Genomic DNA, 26,167 nt, shown 5'->3' on the forward strand with positions numbered 1-26,167 from the left:
GTTCTGACGGGACAATCCTGCACCCGCCCAGGAAATATAACAAGGTCAGCTTTTTTTCCCTGGGACGTAGATTGAGACGGTTTAGCTTATAATGCATCTCTGTTTACTCTTTATGTAAAATAAAAACAGGGTTCAAGACACTGCAATTCCTGTTCTCCACAGAGCAGGCCAAGCAGGGATCCGTAAAATAACTCTGGGAGGAAAAATCCTGGAGATGATGCTAGCGTCTTCTACCTGCTCCTCCACCCTCAGCAACGGCCACAGTTGAGGTGAAGGTGCCCTAACCGCCGAGGGTCTGTGCCAAGCCTTTGAACGGAGGGTACTTCTGATACCCTCAGCTTTAACTCCAGTTTGCTCTTCATGGAGCTTTCAGGTTCACTGGGGTCTTAAAGGGGGAGCTGCCCTCATCTGAAGCTTCGTCGGTGTCCTGGGGACCACGACGCGGGCACACGAGTGGTGTAAGGGAACCGTCACGCTGCCCATGACATGAGGAAGGTTCGATGGCCCCGGCAGACTGAAGTAAGCCTGCAGGCATACAAGAAACTCCCAGGAGCTTCCAGGAGAATCAGCAAGAGGCTTCTCCCCCCCTTTCCTTTGTTTCTCTTACAGGACTGCCCGGTTCTTTCCATCAGGTCCCCATATTAGTCAGAAATTGGCTTGCTTAGGACTAGTTTAGAAATCTTAGAGCAATTAGAGAAGGAAACTTACCAGTTTCCCCCACCGTCCCAGTTTAAAAAGAATAAATACATAAGCAGAACTGAAATTTTGTTTTTAAAATTTACTTTTTTTTTTTTTAAAGACTGCCCCATCACGAAAAGTATTTCCTTCAGTTACGGTCAGAACAAGAACCGTTGTACAGAAATAAAAACAAAATAAAAACGTAAGACATTCTAGGGGAAGGGGGAAAAAAAATCTTGTTCCTAAAATATAGAAACACCTCCCAACCCTTCTCCTATTCTTGACATTGCTAGTAAACATTATTTATTTGCCTCGAATAGATGCGGTTACATATCACTGTCATGCAAAAGAAATTCATTTCCTTTCCGAGTTCCATCTGCCATAAAGATTCACTCTTGTTCCCATCTCCCACTCACCTGTCCTTGTGCATTAGTAACTAGTTGACCCGTGACCCCCTGAAGGCTGGAGAGGGCATTGCCAAAGGCCTGTGAGCTTGCTATGGAGCCCATGGCGGCTGCAGCCGCTGCAGCCTGACTTGTTAGTGGATTATTAACCAGCTGCAAAGAGAGAAAAGATCAGGGTGAACCACCAAGAGAGGCACAGCACAAGGATACAACATTCATGTGGGGGAAGAAGTTCTCACTCAACTGGCTCATGCAAAGGGCCCGGAACCCACCGGAGGGAGCCTGGTGAACATTCGCTCTGAAGCTGTGGGCTCTTGGGGTGGTGGGGTAGGGGGTGGGGGGGCGGGTGGCTGGAAAGGAGGCTGGAAAGAAAAGAGTGGAGACTGGGTTCAGGACTAGCCCCAGGAGAGAGTGAGGTGGGCCTTGGGGTTGCAGCGGGCCGTGAGAGTCTTGCCAGGTGGACGAGTGACTTTGAAGAAGTCCCTGGATTTTGTCCCCTAGCCTAAACAAACCCTGGGGAAATGTCTCCCTTCCTTGAGGTAAGCCGACTGGTTGTGGATTAAAGTAGGTTTGGAGCAGGATTGGAGGGGAGGAACAGATGTGAAGGATTTCTGCAAATAAATTTATCATTTTTGTTTGTGAATTGCAGTTTCTTTTAGGGTCATTGGGTAAGATGGATGCCTCACTCCCTTTCTTCAAGGAAGAAGGAAACCAAAGTCAGTAGAAATAGAAACCTCCAGCCTCTGTGCTCTCAGAGGGTGAGCTTAGGGTTGAGACTTTCGGCGGGGCTGGGGGGGGGGGGCTCACCCTGACTATGGGGTTCAAGGCCAATGAGGAAGGTCCTTTGGTGAATGGCCATGTTGATATCTATCTGCTTGCTGTCTTAGCTAATATATGGTCTTCCCTTGGTCTTTTTCCTGGGACAAGGAAAGAGGGAGGAGAATTTGACTTGGGTTGGGGGGGAACCCACTCAAGGAGGAGGTTATAGCTGCCAAAACCTGTTTTTCCATGGAGACCAATTCAATATTCTTTATCCTGCCAATTTTCCACGCCACAGGTTTTCAGGCCTTCTGACCATGAGGCAAAAGTGTAGCCTGAACTAAAATCTGCATTTAGGTTAATGACTAGATATAAATTCAAGAAACATTTAAACTATTTTCACAGTATTGGTTTTGATACATGAATTTCATTTGTATTTATTCTAGGGTGTTATTTTTTCCCCATATAGTTCCTCTCAAGTACAACGATTGTTGTGTATAATAATGCATTTTCCATCACCCGTTCCCACATCCATGAAATTCCTGCATTTGAGTGGAAGCCTGCCAAGACTAAGACTTGGTGGGAAAAAAATTAATGCCATACTTAATGCAGGTCCCAGAAACTCTTTTTCTACTTTTCTTCTTTACTTTCTCAATTCAGTCTCTCTTCTTTCTTTCTTTTCCTCCTTCCTTCTTTCTTTCCCTCAAAACATATTTTACTGCTTAATTCCTTTGGACATTTGCCTAGAGTTTTGTATCACCTGATGAGGACGGGAATACTAATTGTCAGAGGAAACATCAAAAAAGGACAGGAATTTAATAATTCTTTTTCCATTAATGTGATATCCTTATCTCTTTGGTTTCTTTATTAATCTATAATCGAATTTCACATAACTGGTTCTACAGAAATCCCATTGACCTGAAGCAGATTTTTTTTTAAGAAGTGAAAATCCATTTTAAGCTCATTACTTTATGTGTCTTTTGCCTTTATCTCTCTCCTAAAAGACAAGAATGATTTTCATTTTAAGGAGAAAAAAAATTCTCATTCATCAGTCTAAAAGAAACCCTGTCTTATCCCAGATTACCACCATGGGATTTAAAATTCGGGTTGGCCTTGTTCTTGGTTTCCTGCTTTTATAGTGTAGATGGGGCAAATCGTGGCAAATAGTTAAGTGAAAACTCTCCCTGCTTTTGGCTTAGCCACCTTCGGGGAGAGAGTTTATACTGTGTACCTGTTTTCACTCCCAAAGTGAGACGATTCTTTAGGAATACCTTCCCCAAACTGCAAGGACAGACAGCCTATTAGTACACCATTCTCAGTTCATGTGCCAGCTGCTATGTTTACCCTTCTTTTATGCAATAAAAGTTAAAATTATAATGAAATTCCCCAGGTTCAGACAGATCTCAAAATAAGTTTCTTAAGCTCAAAGAAAAATTCAATCACGTGCAGTTTGATTTTAGTGTTGAAGAGGCCATTTTGTCCCTGAATTTCAGGTGCAAAATTTAGATCGGGACATGCAGAATGCTTTCTGAAGAAGACAGACCATGCTTCATATTTAACGAAGAGAAAATATTTTTAAATTTTTTTTAACATTTATTTATTTTTGAGACAGAGAGACAGAGCATGAACGGGGGAGGGGCAGAGAGAGAGGGAGACACAGAATCGGAAGCAGGCTCCAGGCTCTGAGCCATCAGCCCAGAGCCCGACGCGGGGCTCAAACTCATGGACCGCAAGATCATGACCTGAGCTGAAGTCGGACGCTTAACCGACGGAGCCACCCAGGCGCCCCGAGAAAATATTTTTAGAAATTGTAAGACATTTCCCTAACATCTCGGTCAATCAAAAATTCAAATAGGAAATTATGGAAGTCCTCTCTGGATATGATACTGGAGAATTCCTTCCATTTAGGACGTGAGTGTATTGTTCGGCTATGGTCCTACGTAAAGGACCTTTGCTGTAAATTCAGGCGTTATATCAAGGGTCAGCTATGGTTCTGAATGAGAAACAAAGTGGCTACTTAAGGGCAGGCTCTCAGCCTTTGTGTTACAGGGCCAGGAATGGGTATCCTTGTGCTTCTCTGGAAGGTTGCTTCGGCAACCACAGATGTACAGATTTTGGTGATTTTTAATGTTTATTTCCTCTATATCCTGGTCCTAGTTTCCTCCCTTTGCTGCCATTCCCTCTTAATGGAGCAAATGCCGACTTGATGACTCTCTTATTTCTTGCCCTGCATCCCTAGGTCTTTGGGACAGGCCTGGGGGGCTCTGGGGAGATGCCTTGCTGGCCCCTGGACGTAGAGCTAGAACTGAAGGCGAGGGGTTGTGGCGCGTGCAGACGGCGGGTACTAGTCAGTGTGCAAGTTGACAGCATTTCAGGTGGACCATTGGAGTTGTTGATGGATACAGCTTCATAAATATCTTTGGGCCTTTCTGCCTGTGACTGCCAAGGCAGGGATGTAATATGCATCAACATATGTGGCAGGGAGGGGGAGGGAATGGGAGGGAAGCCATAAGTGTTCCCTTCATCACCTCGGGTCATGTCACTCTGTATTGTCCCCAGTCATGTCATATTAGCAGTGTTCCTATCACCACTTCTTCTTGATTGGAGACTCAGGGTAGATTTGGACAGCGGGGAGCCCAGGCACAACAAATGTACATAATGAGCACGTTGGCATTCTAGGACCAACTGGATATTTTGAAGTTGCTGCCAAGTTTATGCGTTCAGATCTTTCATTGCCAATGTGCCTAAGCAGCAGAGGGATGGCCCAAATGACGTCTGATTGTATTACATACTTGCATTTTCCACAGACTGACTCGAAAGTCATGCTGAATTCTAGTGCAGGCTTGTTTATAAATGTGGAAGCTCCGAAAGCAAGGATTTGCAGATCCTTGGCTGTTTTACCAAATGGATTCTGGGACTTGAATCCATCAAGCTATGGTTGTATAATTCATAGATAGTCTAAAAAAAACCTACTAAGAGAAGAAACACTAATTTTTTTTTAATTTTTTAAAAATGTTTTTATTTATTTTTGAAGGAGAGAGAGAGAGAGAGAGCATGAGCAGGGGAGGAACAGAGAGGGAGGGAGACACAGAATCTGACGCAGGCTCCAGGCTCTAAGCTGCCAGCACAGAGCGCGAAGCGAGGCTCGAACTCACGAACTGTGAGATCATGACCTGAGCCGAAGTCGGACGCCCAACCGACTGAGCCACCCAGGTGCCCGAAGAAACACTAATTTATTAAGATGGCCCCTGGCCTCCCCCGTTTTAGAGAATAAAATAACAGAGAATAACTTTTTTTTTAAATTTTTTTTTCAACATTTATTTATTTATTTTTGGGACAGAGAGAGATAGAGCATGAACAGGGGAGGGCCAGAGAGAGAGGGAGACACAGAATCGGAAACAGGCTCCAGGCTCCGAGCCATCAGCCCAGAGCCTGACGCGGGGCTCGAACTCACGGACCGCGAGATCGTGACCTGGCTGAAGTCGGACGCTTAACCGACTGCGCCACCCAGGCGCCCCAGAGAATAACTATTAAAAATAGTTTTGTACCAGCAAGGAAGGGCTCAGAGCCCTGCCCATCCATGCACGGAGGGGAGGGCACCAGCTTTGAAACCAGACTGTCTTGGGTTGTGACTAAGTAAACCACGTCTCATCGTGTCATGGGTAAAATGGGTGTAAAGAAGGTACCATCCACAGAGTCACAATGAGGAAGAAATGAGCTACTACATACAAAAGTTGTAGAATAACAGTTGGCATATATTATGTTCTCAATAAACGTCAGCTATCATTCTCACTGTTCATATTGTGCATGAAGATTTTGAACTCATCAGTTTATCAGAATTAGAGCTCACCTTTATAAATATCTTTTCCCTTTGGAAATAATGTGGACACAGGCAACTATGTTCTCCATATTTATATTTTAACTGTATTTTCTGATTTTATTTTGCTTATTCTTACAGAGTAGCTTGAAGGAAGCTCCTAGCTAACTAACGTGATTATTAGAGGAGGTTTCATGACTTAAAAGACAAATAGGCCACTTAAAAAGACTTCAGGCTGGAGGACATCAAAAAGAAGAATGGAAAACTTGACTTTACCTGCTTGTCTTGGGCTTCCTCATACTTGATTATTTATAGAGAAATTTATGGAGAAAGCAGCGTTTGGCCTGTGAGGCCAGGGTTGGTCATGGCAGACCAGCGAGAAGAGACCTTCTTTCTAGCATATCAGACTCATTCTTAGTTTACAACATTTGTTAGGTTTCCACAAGGATGCCCATTTTGGTGTTAATTCCTGCTTCATGTCAAAATATTGTGAGTGACTCTATCCCACAGTTGCTGATTTGAGAGTGAAGGCAGTGAAGGATTTGCAATGGCTTACATCTACATCCATACATCAATATGGATATTAGTGTTCATTTCATAATGAGAAAAAAAATCCATATTCCCAGATCTCCACTGCTTTGTATACATCTTTTTTATCTGAAAACACGAGGTGGCAATGAGAAGAAAAACTTCAATTAGAGTCTCTTCCGGGAGCACTCTTAGATGATGTCATACGTATGACATCATAAAAATGTTACCACAGGGGCTCAGTTGGCCGAGTGTCCAACTCTTGATTTTGGCTCAGGTCATGATTTCAGTTCAGGTCAAGCTTGTGGCTCTTTCTCTCTCTCTCCAAAAAGAAAGATGTCAGCATAAATTACGTCACTACTTGGTGTAGGGGTGTCTTTGCTTTATCTTCTCTCTGAAAGACTCACAACCTCCATCCTGGTAAAGAATTCAGGTTTTTTGAATCTGAGCATTAGTAATCATGACACTATTCATGAAAAGTTTGCTGATCGTGGCATTCAATTTTTTAAATATTAAAAAAAATTTATTTGAGAGAGAGAACATGAGCAGGGAAGGGGCAGAGAGAGAGAGAGAGAGAGAGAAAGAGAGAGAGAGAGAGAGAGAGAGAGAGAGAATCCCAAGTAGGTTCCACACTCATCTCAGAACCTGACACGGAGCTTGATCCCATGACCCTGGGATCATGACCTGAGCCAAAATCAAGAGTTGGACCCTCAACTGACTGAGTCACCCAGGTGCCCTTACAGTATTCTAATCTTATGAATCTTATTTACAAAAATATAGCAGCATGAGGCAGCTTAGCTATGGCATTATGTTCTATGTTTATGCCTTTATTCCAAGAGGGAGTTATGAATGCAGCAGGCTTAAAACCTTTCCTTGAAGCATAATTGGCCATGATCTATAGTTTTATCATTCTCCTCATGAGCTATGTGGATTTCATAGAGTATGGATTTTGGAGCAGCTCTTTTTGCTACTAACTTCTCAATTTAGAACCCTGAAACCAGGGCACCATTTGTTTTAAATGAGGATGTTCATAAATGCATTTGTCACTGTTCCCTCCCATTTAAGGTCCAAGTGACTTGCAGCGGCTGCCTAGAAACAGGAGGGCAAATGTGGCTTTCCGAGTTCATTTACATGCATTAGGTCCTTGACTTTTCTTAAGCTGTAGATGTGAAAAATGTGTCTCTTTGTCCCTTGGGACCCTTTTGGCCAAATTGGTGCTTCCATTTATTACCCTCAAGTCTTCTCTTAAAAGGTCAAGGAAATACCAGTAGACAAATGTTGGAAGGTGGCCATATTTATCTCAAAAACCTATTTGATGTGGGTTTTATCCTACAAGGCTATCCCCATGGGTCTCATGGTTATTATGTTACAAAACTCTCATAACAGTTCGAGATAAGTTTTGTGAGTTTTAATATCGAGCCATGCTTTGCCACTCATTTTCTGCCCATTTCCCTGCAGAGATGGCAATAGACCAGTTGCCGACCATCCAACTTTCTGCCCACCGGAAGTCTCCAGCTGAAGTGCCTGAGGTTTGCAGCAATGACCCAGGCACTACAACATCCTAAACTATCTTTGGTTCATCAGTGTAAAATCACATTGATTCCAGGATATTTTAGAATAAGTTTTATTTTATGACAAAACTGCAAGTATAGTATCTTCTTAATAACCCCCTAATCTCCAGGCATATTTGTTAACAGAGGAGTTTTTTAAATGACCTAATGTTTGAAGTTGGGTTTCCCAGAAACAGGATGGGGAAGGGAAGGATTCTTGTCCCAGGGGAGCTGTAGAGTGTGAGTCAGGCTTCAGAGCTGTCCCAGCTCAAGGCAAGGAAGTTGGATGTTCTCACTGGGCACTTGACAGTCCTAGTCGACAGCCCCTGGGGTCAAGGATGGGTTGGAAATCTAATCCCTGGCACTGTTGGTTCTTTGCTCTTGGGGTAAAGCTCATACTGGAGGCTGAAGGATGGGAGAAAAGCTGCAGGCCCTGGTTGCTGAAAACCCCCCAAAAGGGTAAAGGCAACTCATGGAAATGGGATTCCAGGGGACCCAGGTGGAACATTATCATTACCCGCTACAGTGCAAACATCACTTCCTTTCACTCATTAATGTCTTCCTCCCGCAAACATTGATTCAGTGCCCACCATGTGGTGGGAACAGTATAAGGGGAAACTGACATGACATGTTCCCTACCCTCATGGGGCTTAGGGTCAAACAGGGAAAAAGACATTGTTAGGGAGGGAAGGGAAGCAGGAAGAGATGAGCTGTATCCAGACCTGGAGAGGGTGGCAGTCTGGGGTGGGCGGTGGTGAGAGACATGGTGGGTCCAAAGAGACCTGGGATGAGCAGCTCTGAGTCTTTTCACCTATGCTTGCTCAGAGTTGCACAGAGATGTGACTGACAATGGATGAGCCATTCTACCTGAAGGGATTAAGAGGTTGAATTCTGGAACCAGATTGCCTGAGTAACTGTACTCTGTACAGTTTGTGCCCCCTCCCTTCATATGCTGAAATCTTAACCCCCAAAGATGATGGTATTAGAAGGAGGGGCCTTTGGGATGAGCTTACATCACAAGGGGGGGAGCCCTCATGAATGAGATTAATGCCTTATAAAACAGATCTTATAGACATCCCTAGCCCCTTCCACCATGTGAGGACACAGTGAGAAGGCGAGGTGAACCAGGAAGAGGCTCTGGCCAGAACCTGACTATGCTGGTGCCTCACCCTTGGATCTGCCAGCCACCAGAACTGTGAGAAATAAATTTCTGTTGTTTGTAAGCCACCCAGTATTTCATTAGTACAGCCTGACTGGACGGAGACACTTTCTGTGTTCAGGTTTCTTCAGTTTTAGTGAAATGGGAATTTTTTATTTAGTTTATTTATTCATTTTGAGATACAGCATGAACAGGGCTGAGAGAGAGAGAGAGAGAGAGAGAGAGAGAGAGAGAGAATCCTAAGCAGGCTCCATGCTATCAGCACAGACCCTGATGTGGGGCTCGAACTCATGAACTGTGAGATCAGGACCTGAGCGGAAACCAAGAGTTGGACGCTCAACTGACTCAGCCACCCAGGTACCCCAGTAAAATGGGAATATTAATAGTGGCCATGACTTCACAGGGTTGTGAAAAATCACACAAGTTGCCATATATAAAACACTGGAGGAATTCCTGGCACACAGTAAGCATTATATATGTTTTGTTGTAGGAATTTTTATTCCTTCTAGGAACTTCTGGTCATGCTGTTGTAGGATTGGGTTCTCTCTGGCCCTCACTCCCCCCAGGGCAGTAACACTGGTCCTTTCACAGATCCTCAATGATGTCAGCATGTTCACATTTGCTAGCTCTACATCTGGATCTCTCTTTCCCACTCACACACCTCTTCTCCCACGTCACCCCTTAGAGACACCTGCCTTGACCACCCTATCTGCCTTTCTTTCAGAGATTCACTCCAAGACCTGTATAAGGAGACAATAGGACGTCGGGGATGTTTCTACATAATCCATGGTGAGGTGGGGAGAGCGATGGGGTGGAGAAGGCGGTCTCGGGTTGAGCGTCTGGAAGCTGGGGGTAGACATGTGTGGTTTGTTCTACTACTTGCTTTACTTTTGTGTACACTTGCAATTTCCCACAATCAAGTTTTTTAAAACTTCCCTCACAGCACTAATAGGGCCTGATATTTTCATTTGTTCATTCCCATTATCCTCCTCTCTCGAATATGGATTTTAGTTCACTGCTCTAGCTTTGAATCCTTCAACAGTGCCGGGCACCCAATGGGCCCTCAATCAACATTTATTGAATGAACATAGGAAGGGGTGAGTCGAGGATATCTAGGCCTGACCAGGACCTTGGTGGGAGTTTGGCCCTTTAATATTTACAGAAAAGGGTAAAAATTTGGCAGGCAAATTTGCCTAAACTCTTCTCCTTCTCCTCCTCCTCCTCCTCCTCATTCTTCTTCTTCTTCTTCTTCTTCTTCTTCTTCTTCTTCTTCTTCTTCTTCCTCTTTCTTCTTCTTCAATACAGCACCACGCTTTACAGTCTTTCACACTATGCAGAACTGACTGGCCAGAGCCTCGGAGGACATGATGACCCCATCCTGAGAGTCTTGAATAATCCCTAATGTGTGACTTCATCCTGTGAGTCAGCACTTTTAGGCCTCCTCTCAGCAGCTCAGGCAGATTCCTGCAAGGAATCGTGGGATACTCCAGGATATAAAACTCATTAATGGCAGCATCTAAAGATGAAGGCCCAGCGATTCCTTGGACATCGTGGACCCCAAGCCCCAGATGTCCCTGAAAATTGCATGCCTGGAAATGAGTGTGGGTAGGGCCGGGGGGAGGGCTTAATCTTTAGGTTTCATGTTACCTGGGTGCTTCAGGATAAGGAGGCAGGGAACGAATCTTTTCTATTTTTATTATTGGGCTGTGGTGGTGGACATGGAAGGGTTGTTGCGAGTCTACATCCCCAGTCCAGCCTCGTGAGCTAGACAGAGCAAAGCCCATGTAGACAGCAGCATGGGTGGGAACAGAAGGGGCTGTTTCCCCAGATGAGGATGAACCTATCTGCCCCTGGGCATAAATACTGCTGCTTTGAGGCCAGGTGACGGTGTGGATCACTTAAGGAGGGATACACTCTCCTTTGTGCAGCCTCACTGTGCTGGGATTTCAGGAGGTGTCTGTCCACTTGGGCAGTTAGATGACTTATGGCTCCTGGAGGCCCTGGATGTAGAGGCAGAAGTGAGGGTCTACTCAGATGGCTTCACAAACTCTGGACATCACTGCAGGTGGACAGAGGGGACTCTGAGAGCAGACATGCATGCCCTAGAGAATATTCTAGAAGTACTCTGGAGAAAAAGGTAGATCTTGCAAGGGGTCCGGGTCCAGGTAATGCAGGGTGATCAACAGATCTGTAAGGAGGGAGCAGGGACATTTGAGGAGAGGAAGGAAATAAACAAGGGTGGGCAGCATACTGTGATTTTGTGGCAAACTACTAGGAAGTTCTTTGAAGGGATGCATTTCTTCTTCATTTTTAAATTTACTGATAAAATAGTCAAGCCCAGAGTTGAAGGGGGGGGGGCAGGGGGGGAATGCTAGCCTTTAAGTCAACCCAATGCATTCGATTTTGAAGTAGAGAGGTCGGCATTATGGAAACATACCAACTCTAAATCAGATTTTATCCAAGTTATATGCAGCCCAATACTGTGTTACCACAAGCTTACACATCTCATTTCCTTTTCTGTCTAGTCCTCCATTTAATAACCTGAAAATCTATCTCTTTATTGAGTTTCATGCTATTTTCTTACTTACATACAATAGTGCTGCTCTTACCAATTGCCTATTGTCATGGCACATTAGTTAGGTGAATTTGTTGATATTTCAAAATTACTCTTTCTGTATTTTTTATTCTATCATCCAGTTTAAACAAGTGGTCGGGAGCACTCCTGTGATGAAACAAGGCTATACTTTTTTTTTTTTTTTTTAAAGAATAAGTTGCTGTCACAGTACAATAGTTGGTAATATTCTGGTTTGTAGCTGTGGGGACCTACAGCTCACTCCTTCCCCGCCCGTGTCTAATTTACTTACAGTAGTCCCCAGCTCAAAGGAAGACGAAGCATGGGAGCCTCCCGACAATTTTGTTCATGAAATGTTTCCCAGCAACTATGGTACAGGCTGTAAGTCAGACCCCAGGATACAGACACAAGCCCTCTTTTCTCAAGGGGCTTCCGGTCTAATCCATAGCTATTGATTTTGACCTCTTGTACCTGTGGTCCTATAATAAAGGGGTGTTCTGAACTCAGGTGAGGAGTCCTCAGTAGGCCTCAGGCAACCAGACCACTTGGGAACTGAATTTTAAAGGCTGATGAGGAGTTGACTGGGAAAAAGGTGGGAAGGGGAGAAAACTCTTCAATCGCTGGCAATAGCAGGATAGCTGCATGGAGGCAAGAGGTGGCGTTTGGTAGATGTGGAGCCACTACATTGGCACGTGGATATTCTGGAAACATGAAGTGGAGAAAGAAGTGGCAGAGATGAGGTAAAACATGGGATTATGGAGGGATGACTCTGTCACTTTCAGGGGTTTGTCCTTCATTCTACAGGCAAGAGTGGAGAGAGATGATCAGATCTGACGTTCACAATGGTCACTTGGGAGACTGAGTGGAACTGGCTGAGAGTGGGTCAGACTAGAGCCTGCTGGAGCAAGGACAGAGGCAGGGGGCTGCCCTGTACTGGAGAAGGGGTGGGGCTCGGGGTAACTTTGCACACAGAACACAGTCTAGTTCACGTTCACTGACTCAGCAAACATGGAGCATCAACTATACGTCAGGTACAGTGATATGGTCTTTCCCCCAAAGAGCTTTTAAGGTATGGGGGAGGCAGAGACATAGACAAATCAAGAGCCAATGATGCAAATCAAAACCATAATGAGATATGGCTCGCACCTGTTAGGATGGCTATCTTCAAAAAGACAAGAAGTCGCAAATGTTGACAAGGATGTGGCGAAAAGGGAACCCTCCTGCACTGTTGGTGGGAATGCAAACTGGTTTAGCCACTGTGGAAAACAGTATGGAGGCTCCTCAAAAAGTTAAAAATAGAATTACTATATGATCCAGCAATCCCACTTCTGGGTATTTATCCAAAGAATACAAAAACACTCACTAACTTGTAAAGATATCTGCACCCCCATGTTCACTGCAGTCATTATTTATAATAGCCAAGATATGGAAACAATCTAAGTGTCCCTTGTGATTTTATATATATTATTATATGTATAATATATAATAATATTATATAACAAATAAATATATATTTCTTATATAATATTATTGATATTAAACATTAACATATATTAATATCACTCTATGTTATTTACACATAATGATATATATAATATTATTTAGCCATAAAAAATAATGCAATCTTACCATTTGCAACAACACAGATGGACCTCAAGTTGCATTATGCTATGTGAAATAAGTCATACAAAGACTAGTACTGTATGATCTCACTTATGTGTGGAACAACAAAAATAACCACAACCCCCCACCCCCCCACTCCCCTGCCCAGCTCATAGATACAGAGAATAGATTGGTGGTTGCCAGAAGCAAAGGGTGGTGTGGGCCAAATGGGTGAAAGGGATCAAAAGGTACAAACTTCCAGTTATGAGATAAGTAAGCCATGGAATATAATGGCATGGCAACTATAGTTAATAACACGGCGTTGCACAGTTGAGAATTGCTGAGAGCAAATCTTAAAGTCTCCATCACAAGAGAAAAAGAATTTTGTAACTATGCGTAGCGATGGATGTTAACTAGACTGATTTTGTAATACCTACAAATATCAAATCGTTATATTATACACCTGAAACAGTATGATGTTATATGTCAATTATACCTCAATTTAAAAAAAAGAGAGAGAGAACCAATGGGTACGAGCCAGGATAGGTGTGTGCTCAGCGAGCTGGGGGAATATTGGGCAACTGGCTAGTTCAGTGGGGACAGAGAGGCATCAGGGAAGCTGCAGGAAATAACTGGTAGGAGCTCAATCCTGAATAAATGGCAGATCAATTAAGCAGATAGGACAAGAAGGGCAACTGGAGAAGAGAAGTACAAAGTTATGGAAACATCTTAGAGTTCCTGGTGTCTTCTGAATGGCCACAGCACAGTTAGGGCAGGAAATGGGGTTAGGAAAGTTCTGGGTTGGGTTCTGAAGCAGAGAAAGAAGGTAGGAAAGTCTACATTAGAGAGCACGTGTGTGCGGGGCACGCGTGTGTTCATACGGTACAGAGCGTTCATCTCCCTAGTGACTTCCCTGCAAGCTGTCGCTACAAAAGTGTCTGAATATTCACATCCATATCGTGGAAGTAGCCTTAATGGCTTTGCAGCACAGGAAACATAATTGATAGTCATTGAATCATAAAATTCTTTCATATATTTTATATAAAGGGAAATCTCAACTGCTGACCGACCAAAAATTAACAATTGAATTTTGATAAAATACAGAAGGTTCTCTGTTACAAAAAATTACAAAGATGGATTATAAGTGATCAATTGTATCCATGCATCCACCTTGGTATCCATGACTGGGTCCCTGTGTGAAGATTGAGCTGTGATTTTATAAATTAATTATACGGGTTGCATTAATCGATAAGATTTCAGGTCTCTGACATTCGGCCTAGAGAAGATGAGAGTCTGTATTTACTTTGGAGCTATTTTACTCCCGAATATGTATATTTTGTATAGATAGATACTGATTTTGCTAATGAAACTCAAGAAAATTTTCATCAACTCCAAATCAAGTTAAACTTATCACTTATAAGGAACAAATCATATGTTTCTTCTTCCTTTCCTTCCAATAACCACATTGGTTATTAAAATGTGCTTGTAACAAATATGACACATAATATCTTGGTTTTATCCACCCACTGGCAAATGAAGCGCCTGTTTAAACTGTTACTGAATTTTATTATTATGCATAATGCCTTGCTTGCCCCATAAAATATATTCACTGAACAGCTATTGTACAAGAAGCTAGTCAGAAGATGAGCTTTTCTTCCCACAAAACAATACTACAGTTGGGTCATGCATTACTTTTCCCCAAGGACCAGCATAAATCAACCCATTTATTGGTCTGCAATTGAATCTTAGAATATCTACTTTCTTGAATTCACAATAAGGGTCAGATTTACCAATTTAAACTATGAGATGAAGAAAATGCTGGTTTTGGTCACGTCACACCCATCTTTAAGTGGGTGCCCTTTTGCAGCCCTAGGCTAAACCCTATGAGGGTCCCTTCCTTGTAAAGAGTAGAGGTTTTTGGCAGATGGCACATGCGCACATCACGAGAGCAGCGGCCACACCCACATCAGCCGCGCTGCAGCCGCCATGCGCGCAAGAGAACTTTGCCATTAGGAAAAACAAATGGTCCAAATTATTAGAGGAAATACGATTCTGTAGAAAGAGGAAGATAAGTACACGAAAGAGAAAGCAGAAAACACGGCCCGAATGCTCAGAGGTAAATAAAATCCTTCTGCGCTCGCAAAATATATTGGTTATAGGTTGTTCTAAAAACATTAAGCCCACAGTAAGAACCACTACCTGTAGGAGCCGTAAGCCAAGAAAATATAAAAAGTTGTTGTATAGATCGTTCGGGAAGTTTCCATTAATAAAACCGAACATGGGTTAAAAAACATAAAGCTTAATCTCACCGAGAGCAAAGGCAAAGCTGTGTCAGAGTTTTCCGCATGTAGGGAGAAGAGGGCAGAAAGTCACTGAAGAAATCAATCTACCCAATCAGCAAGGAGAAAAATATGTTTAAAAATTTCTTGCCAATAGTGGGAACTATTGAGAAATGTCTGGCCCTGCGTTTACAGGCAGGAACTAGGTAACCAGTGATGGAGAGGGGAATGTGAAATCGCTGTTAGTCAGGGTCCCCGGGCACTCCTGAGTCAGCAGCTGACTGGTTGTGCGTGCTTCCTTGCTCTGTCCAAGCTCGATCTGCTTGCCCATAAAATGAGAAGGTTGAGCTAGATCGGTGGTTCTCAAAAACGGTCTCCGACGGGCAGTTAAGCCACAGCAGTTTTGGGGACGTGTGTTGTGGAGTTAGCCTTGCCTGATGAATACCCCTGATGAACACTGAGGTCGACCAACCCATCATCCCTTCAGCTGCCCCCAGGCCTGGAGAAATCACCATTTCCTCCCTTTCCTGACAGCTCTGCCGGGTTTGGGTCTCAGGCCAGCTCCAGGAATGTTCAGATTCTCTGGGGTAGGCTGGAAGAAAGGGCTTTCTAGCACAGCGGTTCCTAGCAAGGGCTCCTGGGACTGGCAATGTCAGCACCACCTGGGAACTGCTAAAAATGCAAATTCTTGGCCTCATCCCCCCACCTGCTGACTCAGAACCTCTGAGGTAGGAATGGCAATCTGGGTTTTAACAGCTCTTCAGAGGAAGCTGAGGCATACTGAAGCCTGGGAACCCTGAATGATGTGATCTCCAAGGTTCCTTCAAACAGTAAAATTCTATGGTGATGGAATAAAATGATGGGGGCCACGGGCCTTTCCAATATGATCAGAGGAACTACAGTGTTCTATCATGGGGAACAGCAATAGAATTTTAAATCTATAACAGAGGTTGAATAAAAAATTAATTACCTGAAGTTAATAGATTACTGCAAGAAAACCGAGCAAAGATTTTCAAGGACAAGTACAAAGACAAAGAACTGGCATGTCCGAGTTTTGCCCGAATGTGGAAGAAAACCACTGTGGAAGGAAGGCTGGTCATCACTAGGAAACCCGGGCAGCTGCTGGGGATTAGTGTCAGACTCACTTTAGTACAAAACTCCTTGGGTTTGGGGGGATGTATTTCTGTGCCTCGATGGTAGAAAGTTTTCTTTTCTTTTTTTTTCTTTTCTTTTCTTTTCTTTTCTTTTCTTTTCTTTTTTCTTTTCTTGTTTTTTTTTCTTTTTTTTTTTTTTTTTTTAGAAATAGAGTGTGTGCACGTGCATGAGTAGGGGAGGGGCAGAGGGAGGGAGAGAGAGATTCTTAAGCAGGCTCCATACTCAGTTCAGAGCTGACACCAGGCTTGATCTCACAACTATGAGATCATGACCTGAGCCGAAGTCAACGGAAGCTTAACAGACCGAGTGACCCAGTGCCCCTCGATAGTAGAAAGTTTTACTCATGCTTTGTTCGATTTTTCAGATTAAGCATGTGTGCTGTTTGCTTCCCGTTTGGGGGAAAAAATAAGAACACATTTTACTGTTCTCGATATCCTTATGCTTCTATATTGCAGCACACGGAGGAAAAATAAAGCAAAATGGCCAAGAGTAAAAAAACAAAAACAAAAACAAAGAAGAGAAAAGATCTAAATTTAGAGGTGATTCTGTAGTCATTTTGTAGAAAATATCACTTAAAATATAGTAATAGAAAATGAAAAAAAATCACATTAAATAGTGATTTAATCTCTCTCTCTTTCTCTCTCTCTTTTAGAAAAAAGCCATGAAGTAATAAGGGGAAACGTAATTTCTAAGAATTTACCAAAATAATGTGGAAGTCATTATGTCTTTCTTTAGAGCACCATATTTTTAGCTGTGGCACTACAATGCTAGAAGCAAGGATATTTTGGTAGAACCCTTGAGAATTACAGCAATTCCCAAAGTGTGTTTAATGGAACTCTGGTCCTAAGATTTGCTCTGGATAAAAGGTTTGGGAATCAAATGGATTTGGGAAACAGTGAATGAAGCATCTCCTTCTTGGTGATGGACAGTGCATCTTGGTAGGTTAAAGGTTCTGGAAATTGCCCACAGGTAAAGAAACCTGTTCAGCCTAGTTAAGTCTATGTTTCCCAATATTTGATCACAGTGTCCCGTTTGCATGTAACACCACTAACATCCCTAGGACTTGGGCTCTATGTTATGCAGTCTGAAGAATGTTGGGTGATGTTATTACTTAGTTATCCACAGATTTATCAAATGGCCCCATGGAATAAGCTTGTAATCCACCTTGGCTAGTCTCATCAACTATATCTAAAGGAAGGATTTTATGTTCCAAATCCAGATGCTCCACCAACCATCTAGGCCAGAACAAAATTCCCTCTGGTAATTTTGTTAATGTCCATGCAGATTGGTTAAGATAAAATTTATTGATTTAAAAAGAATCCTGGAGATCACACATACTTTGAGAATTCACAAACACATCTGCCTTAGCATTAAGTGGGCAGCATAGGAACATTTTTGAATTAACTATTAGATGAAATATCACCATTAAGTGAAGCACGGTGGTGTCCTCACTATTATCACCTGCAGTAGCACCTTTTCTATCCCAGAAAGACGAGATCGGGATGGAATGGAACGCAGTGGAAAGTGCTGACATGTGTTAGAGAAGAAACTTGTAAGAAGGGAGCGCAGGAAGATGATTCTCTGTATTATACCGTAGGGCTGTGTGTGTCCATGAACACCTACTTTAAAGGCTATGGGTTTTGAACTTGATCTGTGGCTCACTTGCCTAATTCTAGCTTGAGAGTAATACTCTTATTAGTTTCTATTGTGGTGCCCTAGTAGATAATTGCTAAGCAGAGGCGGGGTGGGGCGGAGGGTAGAAATGGCCACCAAAGCTTTCATTTTGTTTTTAAAAACCTCCATGTTAACAAAACCAAGAAAAACATATTTTCATATATCCAGGCCATTATAGAGTTCAGCAAAAAAACCTTTTTTTGGTGTTAAACAAATTTACCAACTTACGTTTAGAACTCTATTTTCTTTAGTTTCTGTAACCACAGCAATTGTTTTGAAACCGTAGGAATATTGGCAGCTAAAGATGGGTTACTCTACCTCACAATTACAATAAAAGCAAGTTACCCAAAGGTGTTGGTTGGGCTATACCCAAAGTTCCGGAAAAAAAGTTTCCTTAACACAAAATACAGCGCTTGTAAATTACAGTGAACTCTCACAATTAAAAAGCCTGGCTCTAAAATGACTCCATTTTGTATTTTAGAACTTGTCATTGACAAGGTTGTTTTGAAGCATTGTCAGGATGAAACCAAAGCGTGTACAGGTACTGCTCCAGGAAGTAAACTTATTCAAGACATGATAGAATCATGCATTACTGTCTTTCTCCTTAGTATTCTCTTATGTGTTTGGAAAAGTAATATGAGACAGTTACTTCTGGATTTCTGAGGATGAATGACACGAGTCTCCTTCCCATAGCCATTGTTACCACCGCTGTGACCACCACAGATGTCGTTCTCTGTGACAAACACCTCCAGGAGGGGGCGGTGGGGGGACAGTCAGTAAATTGATGTATATAGATGTCTGCAAATTGCCCAAAGTAAAACAATAAAACTATGGTAAGTAAACCCAGGAAATGTGCTGAAAATTGCATCCCATTTCAGAAAATTTTTGAGACAATCCTATAATTTTCTAAACATTTTTTAATGCATTTCCCTCTCATGAACTTTGTCACCTAGTATTCAAATAGTAATCATGGAATACATTATAAAATAGGTTATTTCAAGTAAAAATGATTTTGAATGTAAAAGGGGGTTAATGTACCAGCCATTAATTTAACAGAATAGATAGAATATGAACTTGGCAGAAAAATAAGGTCTCCCCCTCCCCTTTCTGGTTTGTGTTTTTCTTGGAAGACGAAGTTCAGGGAATTCAATTCACCATTAAGAGAGTCATTCCACAGCCAACTTTTCTTTGTTTAAAAATCATTTGGGCAATCAAACAAGGACACCAACAGGACATTCAAACAACAGAAGCGAGGAGATGACTTTTATTGATGCGGAGGGGGCTGTCTGTGGAGTTGCCTCCCCAGTTCCTAGAGTAGTTAAGTTTTCCATGTGAGCGCTGCACAAGGCAGGGAAACCCTGCACCAAGAAAACAGATGTGTGATCAGTTCCTGCTCTCACCCAAATGCCTCTCCATTCCTGTTCATATAAGCGTTGATAAAGGGGTGCCTGGGTGGCTGAGTCGGTTGAGTGTCCGACTTTGGCTCAGGTCATGATCTTACGGTTTGTGAATTCGAGCCCCTCGTTGGGCTCTGTGCTGACAGCTCAGAGCCTGGAGCCTGCTTCAGATTCTGTGTCTCCCTCTCTCTCTGCCCCTCCCCTGCTCACGCTCTCTCTCTCTCTCTCTCTTTCTCAAAAATAAACATTGAAAAAAAATTTTTAATTAAAAAAAACTTTAAAAAAAGGTTGGAAAAACATCTACTCTGCTCCTTCCTTGAGGTGTCATAAACTGATAGATTATAATTTCCTAGAAATAACTGCTTTGGGGGTCCCTTTATTTTTATTTTATGAGTAAACGATATGAAAGTGGCTTTTAGATGGACTGGATGACTGCTTTTGATGCAGAAGGCCTGGCTTTCCTCCTATGAATTAGGATCGGCTTCAGGAATCAGATGAACATGTCAGAAGTGCACATTTGGGGCGGTAGCTGAAGTTTACATCTGTTCTATGACTTCTACACGTAGTTCAGTGCCTGACATTCAAAGGACTCTATCAGTGTTTGATTAAAGCATGCCTCTTGACTATCAAGACAGTGCTTAAGAACAATTATATCGAACAAAGAAAACTGCTTTTGGCAGAAACTCTTCTGTATCCAAACAGACAAAGCTAAGTAAGTGTACCCAGATGATCAGTTCTGTTGTGTGGAGACAGGAGCCTTCAACATTGTGGAGGTTCATATGGATATAAAATGTGCGCTCCCCCCCCCCAAATCGCAACCTTATGCCAGCATTCCAAAGCAATCCCCTCCCTGTTCTTTAAAGGGAAATAGTAATGTACTTGTTAGAGCCATAATGGAATTGTAGAAAGTACATACTATTGGCTACATAAACTAGGAAATGCATGCCAGGTTTCTATGAGTTCTGCCATTGTGGCGTATGTTCAGAGATGGGTAGATTGGGAATAACATAAACATTCTGAGTGCCTTCTCATGGGGACAACCCAAGGCGGAGAGACAAGCAAGGTGCTGTCTACTGAGGTGACCCTGGGTTCCTGGTGATGAGTTGGGTCCAATGGCTTCCCATTCTGCCAGCAGCAGGTGCTACATGTGGGCTCAATGGAGCCTCTTGGCATGACTGGTCCCAGGCAGCTTGAGCTCCCAGCCGGCTGATGCACAGCTCCTCTGAACAACTGTGCTCAAGCTTAGACTTTCCACTCCACTTGTAAGACCGATGTCAGGAGCCCCGGAAAAGGGGAGAAGCATGGGGAGCACAGCATCGACGATTCTAATTGTATCTGAACGGGTCCATGGACCATGCCTTCAAAGGCCATTTTGTGTTGAAGATAAACTGGAAGTCAACCATGTATGTAAGGATTATGCACAGGATAAGTGTGTTCATATGTATCCTGCCACTAATCTGCCTGCTCTCGTTTGCATTTTTTTCCCCCAGAAAGTTAAAGAAGGGATTGTAAATAAGGTGAGACTCAACCATGGCCATTATGGAGATAAGGTGACCTTTTCCCTCACTGTCCAGTCCCTGTGCTGTTGCCATGGAGACCATCTTAAAACATTTTCGGAGGGGCGCCTGGGTGGCCCAGTCAGTTAAGCGTCCAACTACGGCTCAGGTTATGATCTCATGGTCTGTGAGTTCAAGCCCCGCGTTGGGCTCTGTGCTGACAGCTCAGAGCCTGGAGCCTGCTTCGGATTCTGTGTCTCCCTCTCTCTCTGCCCCTCCCCTACTCACACTCTGTCCCTCTCTTTCTAAAAAAATAACATTAAAATTTTTTTTTGGATATCACCCTCCCATTTAAAATCCTTGCTCGTTCTCCCTTGGACTTAGAATAACATCTCACCACTTGGGGATGACACCTTGCGTTCACAATCTGGCTCACATTGACAATTCTGCTCTCATCTCCACTCTGCATCAGGCATCACAGGGCTAGACTAAAATAGTTGAGCTCTGGAGTCATATCGTCTGGGTTCTAAACAAGGCTCCACCACCCTTGGAGAGGAAGCCAAGTCTGAGAGTTTGGCAGGTAACCTGTTAGTGAAGGACTGACTGCCTTTGAGACTGACCCTTGTCGGGGTGGGGGGGAGTGGAAACAGGAGTGAGCAGAGAAATCCAGCCGTGGCACGGGCCTGATGTCTCCGCCAACCCCATGAGGAAGCTTAGGAGCTAGAATGGTCCATAAGAGTGGCCACAGTTGGGTCTTTGGACTCTCAAACGGATAGGTCACCGGATGTGGGCCATCCTGGAAGGGGCATGGCCTCTGGCAAGGCTTTGGATGCAGAAGTTTCCTGCAACTACGGGCATGCTGGAGGGGCTGCTGAGAGCTGAAGGCTGTGTGACAAGACTGCTCCCAGCCAGTGAGGGCAACGGGTCCTCAACATCCCTTCCATTGAAGGGGGCCCTGCGGGGCATCATGGAATCCACCACAGCGAGCCTCCCCAAGCCTCGGTTTCCTCTAGTTTCAAGGAGAAGTATGAAAAGCATTCACCTTGTGGCATCCATCTGAACTTCAACACCCAGGTACACAGTAAATGCTCTAAAAAGCATTAGCTATTGTGCAAGTGTTGCTGGGATTTTTTTTTAATGTTTATGTTTGAGAGAGATACAGAGATAGCATGAGTGGGAGAGAGGCAGAGAGAGAGAGAGAGAGAGAGAGAGAGAGATCTGAAGTGGGCTCTGTGCTGACAGCAGAGAGCCCGATGTGGTGCTTGAACCCACGAACTGTGAGATCATGACCTGAGTTGAAGTCGGACACTTAACTGACTGAGCCACTCAGACTCCCCGTTACTGGGCTTTTTTTTTTTTTTTTTTTCGGTTTATTTCTTTATTTTGAGAGAGGAGTAAGAGAGCACAAATGAAGGAGGGGCAGAGAGAGAGGGAGAGAGAATCTCAAGCAGGCTTCCACACTGTCAGCACAGAGCCCAATGTGGGGCTTGAACCCACAAACTGTGAGATCATGACCTGAGCTGAAATGAAGAATCGGATGCCCAACCGACTGAGCCCCCCACATGCCCCTGGCCACACTGAAAAATGTGTTCCTAGAACCTGGCAAGCTCTCACACCTTCAAACCTCTGGCTGGAATACTGCTCTATCCCTGGTGAGCTCCTTCCCACCCAGAGCCAACACGATTTCCCTTCTAAGGCTTGTCCCTACAGAATGAGTTGCTCCCTGCTCTGTTATCGCCACATCACTTTGTATGTGGTTCTAATACAATCTTTATCTTATTATAATTAATTACCGCCATTCCCCCCGTCCCTTTCCCCCAGGACCATGGGCAAATCAAGGGCAGACACCTGCCTTACTCTTACTTCCTCCGTGCACTCCTGGCCCTGAGCACATAGACTTGTCAGGCAAGCAAGGTGTGTTTGCTGAATGAGTACATGAAAGGGAGGAGGCTCATTTGTGACACACTCAACTCTTCCTACTGTAAGGATATGAGATTTACAGAAACCATGGTTTCCTTTCACATCTTCACCCTAAGGGGGTCCTGGCTTAAGTTTAATGAGTGATTGTAGAAACGATATCAGCCTTGACATCTAGTATCTTCTTGTCCTTTTATTCCGCATGGATTTGGGTGTTTGTTTTATTGACTCTGCTTCTGAATATTATGTTTTTGATCATACACCCTCTCAGATCACTTTTGAAAGCAGGCAGGATATAAATTACATATATGCAGATACCAACATCTTCTAAATTGTGGCCTCCAGAAACAGTTAACTATTACTATCTGATTGAATTCATCCCTCTACTTATAAGGATTTGTTATAGAATGCAAAGTTTCCAAAAGTGTTCTGAATCACCTTGACCCAATATAATGTGCTCCCATTCCAGATTTATGGGGATACAGCTAAGATATGGTAGGGATCTTGCCTAAATATGGTCCACAGGGCAGAAACAGAAATGCCAAAACAAAGGAGAAAGTAAGTGAAATCATCCATTCAGTATATTATTTACTGAGTGCCTGGCATTGTTCTAGGTACAGTAAGGAGCAAGATCGACACAGAGGTCAAGGTGCCTGCAGTCTGGTTGCGGGGAGACAGGCCTAAATGGGTAAGCAACAGACAAGATAATTTTAGGTATGGAAAGTGCCAAAGGAAAAGCAAAACAGGAAAATGTGATAGAGGAACTTTCAATAGGGTACTTTCAACAGAGTAGTCAGGAAAGACCTTGCTGAGAAGACAGGATTTGACGTAAGAGTTTAGAGACAAGAGGAAGCCAGCCATGTAAATGTCTGGACACAGAACTGTGCAGATGAGAGACAGCAAGTGCAAAGGCCCTGAGGCAGAAACAAACAAGGCTGTTTACAAGCATTGGGATTGAAAAGCATGCATCCTTCTTTGGACATTAGTTGTTTTAATTTATAGCCAACACACATGGCAAGTGTTTTTACCTCGGTAAAGAATCACAAAACAACTGCAGACTCCAAATGACCCCTTCCATTTTCAACCCGTTTGTTACCCTACATTTCCATAGACTTCAGACTCAGTCACCAGTGTGAGCATGCTTTGAGTTGCAACGTGCTTTGTTAAAACTGTAAAAAAAACTTTACAAGGTTTTTAACGTGGCGATCTGTCACTGCTCTTGCAAAAGGAAAGAGCCCACCCATGGTGTCTGGCCCAAGCCCTGGAGCATTTGATCTGAACCGACTGCAAGTATTTCTTTTTTTTTTTTTTTTTTAATGTTTATTTATTTTTGAAGGAGAGAGAAACAGAGTGTGAGTGGGAGAGGGGCAGAGAGAGAGAGACACACACAGAATCTGAAGCAGGCTCCAGGCTCTGAGCTGTCAGCACAGAGCCCGACGTGGGGCTCAAACTCACAAACCGTGAGATCATGACCTGAGCCAAAGTCAGACGCTCAACTGACTGAGCCACCCAGGCGCCCCCAATTGCAAGTATCTTTAAGGATGGAGTATCTATTATTTTATGAGCCACAACCAATAAAATTCTTTTCTCCAGATGTTAGTGGAACAAATGAGAACCTCTGGGGCCAGTTTGGATTTCTCCCCTATTCCCTGACCTCTAATTGGACAGTGCTTTAGATTATCGAATCAGCCTTTGGATCCAAAATCTTTGAGCTCCTTATATTTGAATGATTTGTCATGTATCACATATTTCAAGACCTCTATCTGGCGGGGGGGGGTGTATGCATTCATCATATTCAAATTAAGCATTTAAGGGGAAGGTGATAGAATGAAATCTTTCAGCTCTTGCAGAAACAGGTGAGGAAAATTGAAGATGCATTTCCATGGGATCTCATACAGCAGGGATGCTGAGAGGTAGGCGACTGACAGATGAAGAAATTGAAATTCAGAGAGATCGTGCAAGGTTCTTACAGGTGTGGAAAGCACTGACTCCTTCAAGTACATGCAGCTTTCCCAACAGCAATTTGGAAATCGCTGTGGCTTTGGCAGGTAGAGATGGCAGCTAATATTCAGGGGCTTGGGTTCTAGCACTGCAACAACTGGTGTGTTTAGGACTGTGGACACCTTCTGGTAACGCTTCTTGGTTTCAGTCAAAGCATAAACACCTCTGAGTGACTTCTGTGGCCTCCGTGCTGATTTCAGTACTCTACTGGTAAGACCAAAGAGATCAAAGAGATAGATGTTAATGCTGAAGAGTTTGCACCGTGGGTGGATCTAATTAGAGGTCTTTGTTCAGGTCAAAGGAAATTTAACATCTTTCTTGGAAGAATACGCTAAAATACCGCCGGAGATGGTGGTACAGAAATCCTCTGTTAGCGGTGGTGTAGACTGAGGAAGACAGAGGAAAATCTCAGCTGTCTGGGGTTCCTAAAGGCATGAATCACCGCACAGCTCTGGGAGTTTAGGCTGAGGATTTTTAAAAGCATTTTTAATCTTGTACGTGGAAATATTAAAAAATGCATTGCCAATGTCTCTACCTTCTTTTACCCTTTATCACTTTTATTATACTCCAGGCACCTGTTTGTTGTAGAAAATTGTGAAATAGAAGCAAGCAAATAAGACATAAATTAAAACCACCCCAATCCCAGAGATAACGATGCCAACAGCTGGAAGTCTGTCCTCCTGAACTTCTCCCTGGTGATGCACATATTAACAATAATAGGAGCATAATATAGGTGCTTCTGGGGTGAAGGTAATTTTTTATTCACTTTTTTTCTTACTGCATTATCTATAATGCATACCTTTTCATACCAATACATTTTTCGCGCCTTCCAACGTTTATTTTTTATTTTTGGGACAGAGAGAGACAGAGCATGAACGGGGGAGGGGCAGAGAGAGAGGGAGACACAGAATCGGAAACAGGCTCCAGGCTCTGAGCCATCAGCCCAGAGCCTGACGCGGGGCTCGAACTCGCGGACCGCGAGATCGTGACCTGGCTGAAGTCGGACGCTTAACCGACTGCGCCACCCAGGCGCCCCACGCGCCTTCCAAAGCTTCACGGTATTTCTCTTTTTTGATGACTCCAGGGCATCATTATGAAAATCAATTAGTGGAGTGTGCCCGGCCTGGTTCTCCGCCCCAGGTCCTGTCCTTTCTGGGAACGTAAGGATCCCGGTTTGGA

General features: G+C 43.5%; 1 protein-coding gene across 1 annotated transcript in view; it reads right to left on the minus strand.

The window, feature by feature from the left end:
- Positions 1-26,167, minus strand: part of POU6F2 (POU class 6 homeobox 2) — a 491,340-nt gene that overhangs the window by 52,360 nt on the left and 412,813 nt on the right. The window contains exon 6 of the mRNA XM_030307717.1: positions 1,095-1,235. Coding sequence (XP_030163577.1) covers positions 1,095-1,235 — 141 coding nt within the window. The remainder of the gene's footprint in view (positions 1-1,094; positions 1,236-26,167) is intronic.

Source organism: Lynx canadensis, chromosome A2 (genome assembly GCF_007474595.2).
Source record: "Lynx canadensis isolate LIC74 chromosome A2, mLynCan4.pri.v2, whole genome shotgun sequence".
Classification (NCBI taxonomy): Eukaryota; Metazoa; Chordata; class Mammalia; order Carnivora; family Felidae; genus Lynx; species Lynx canadensis.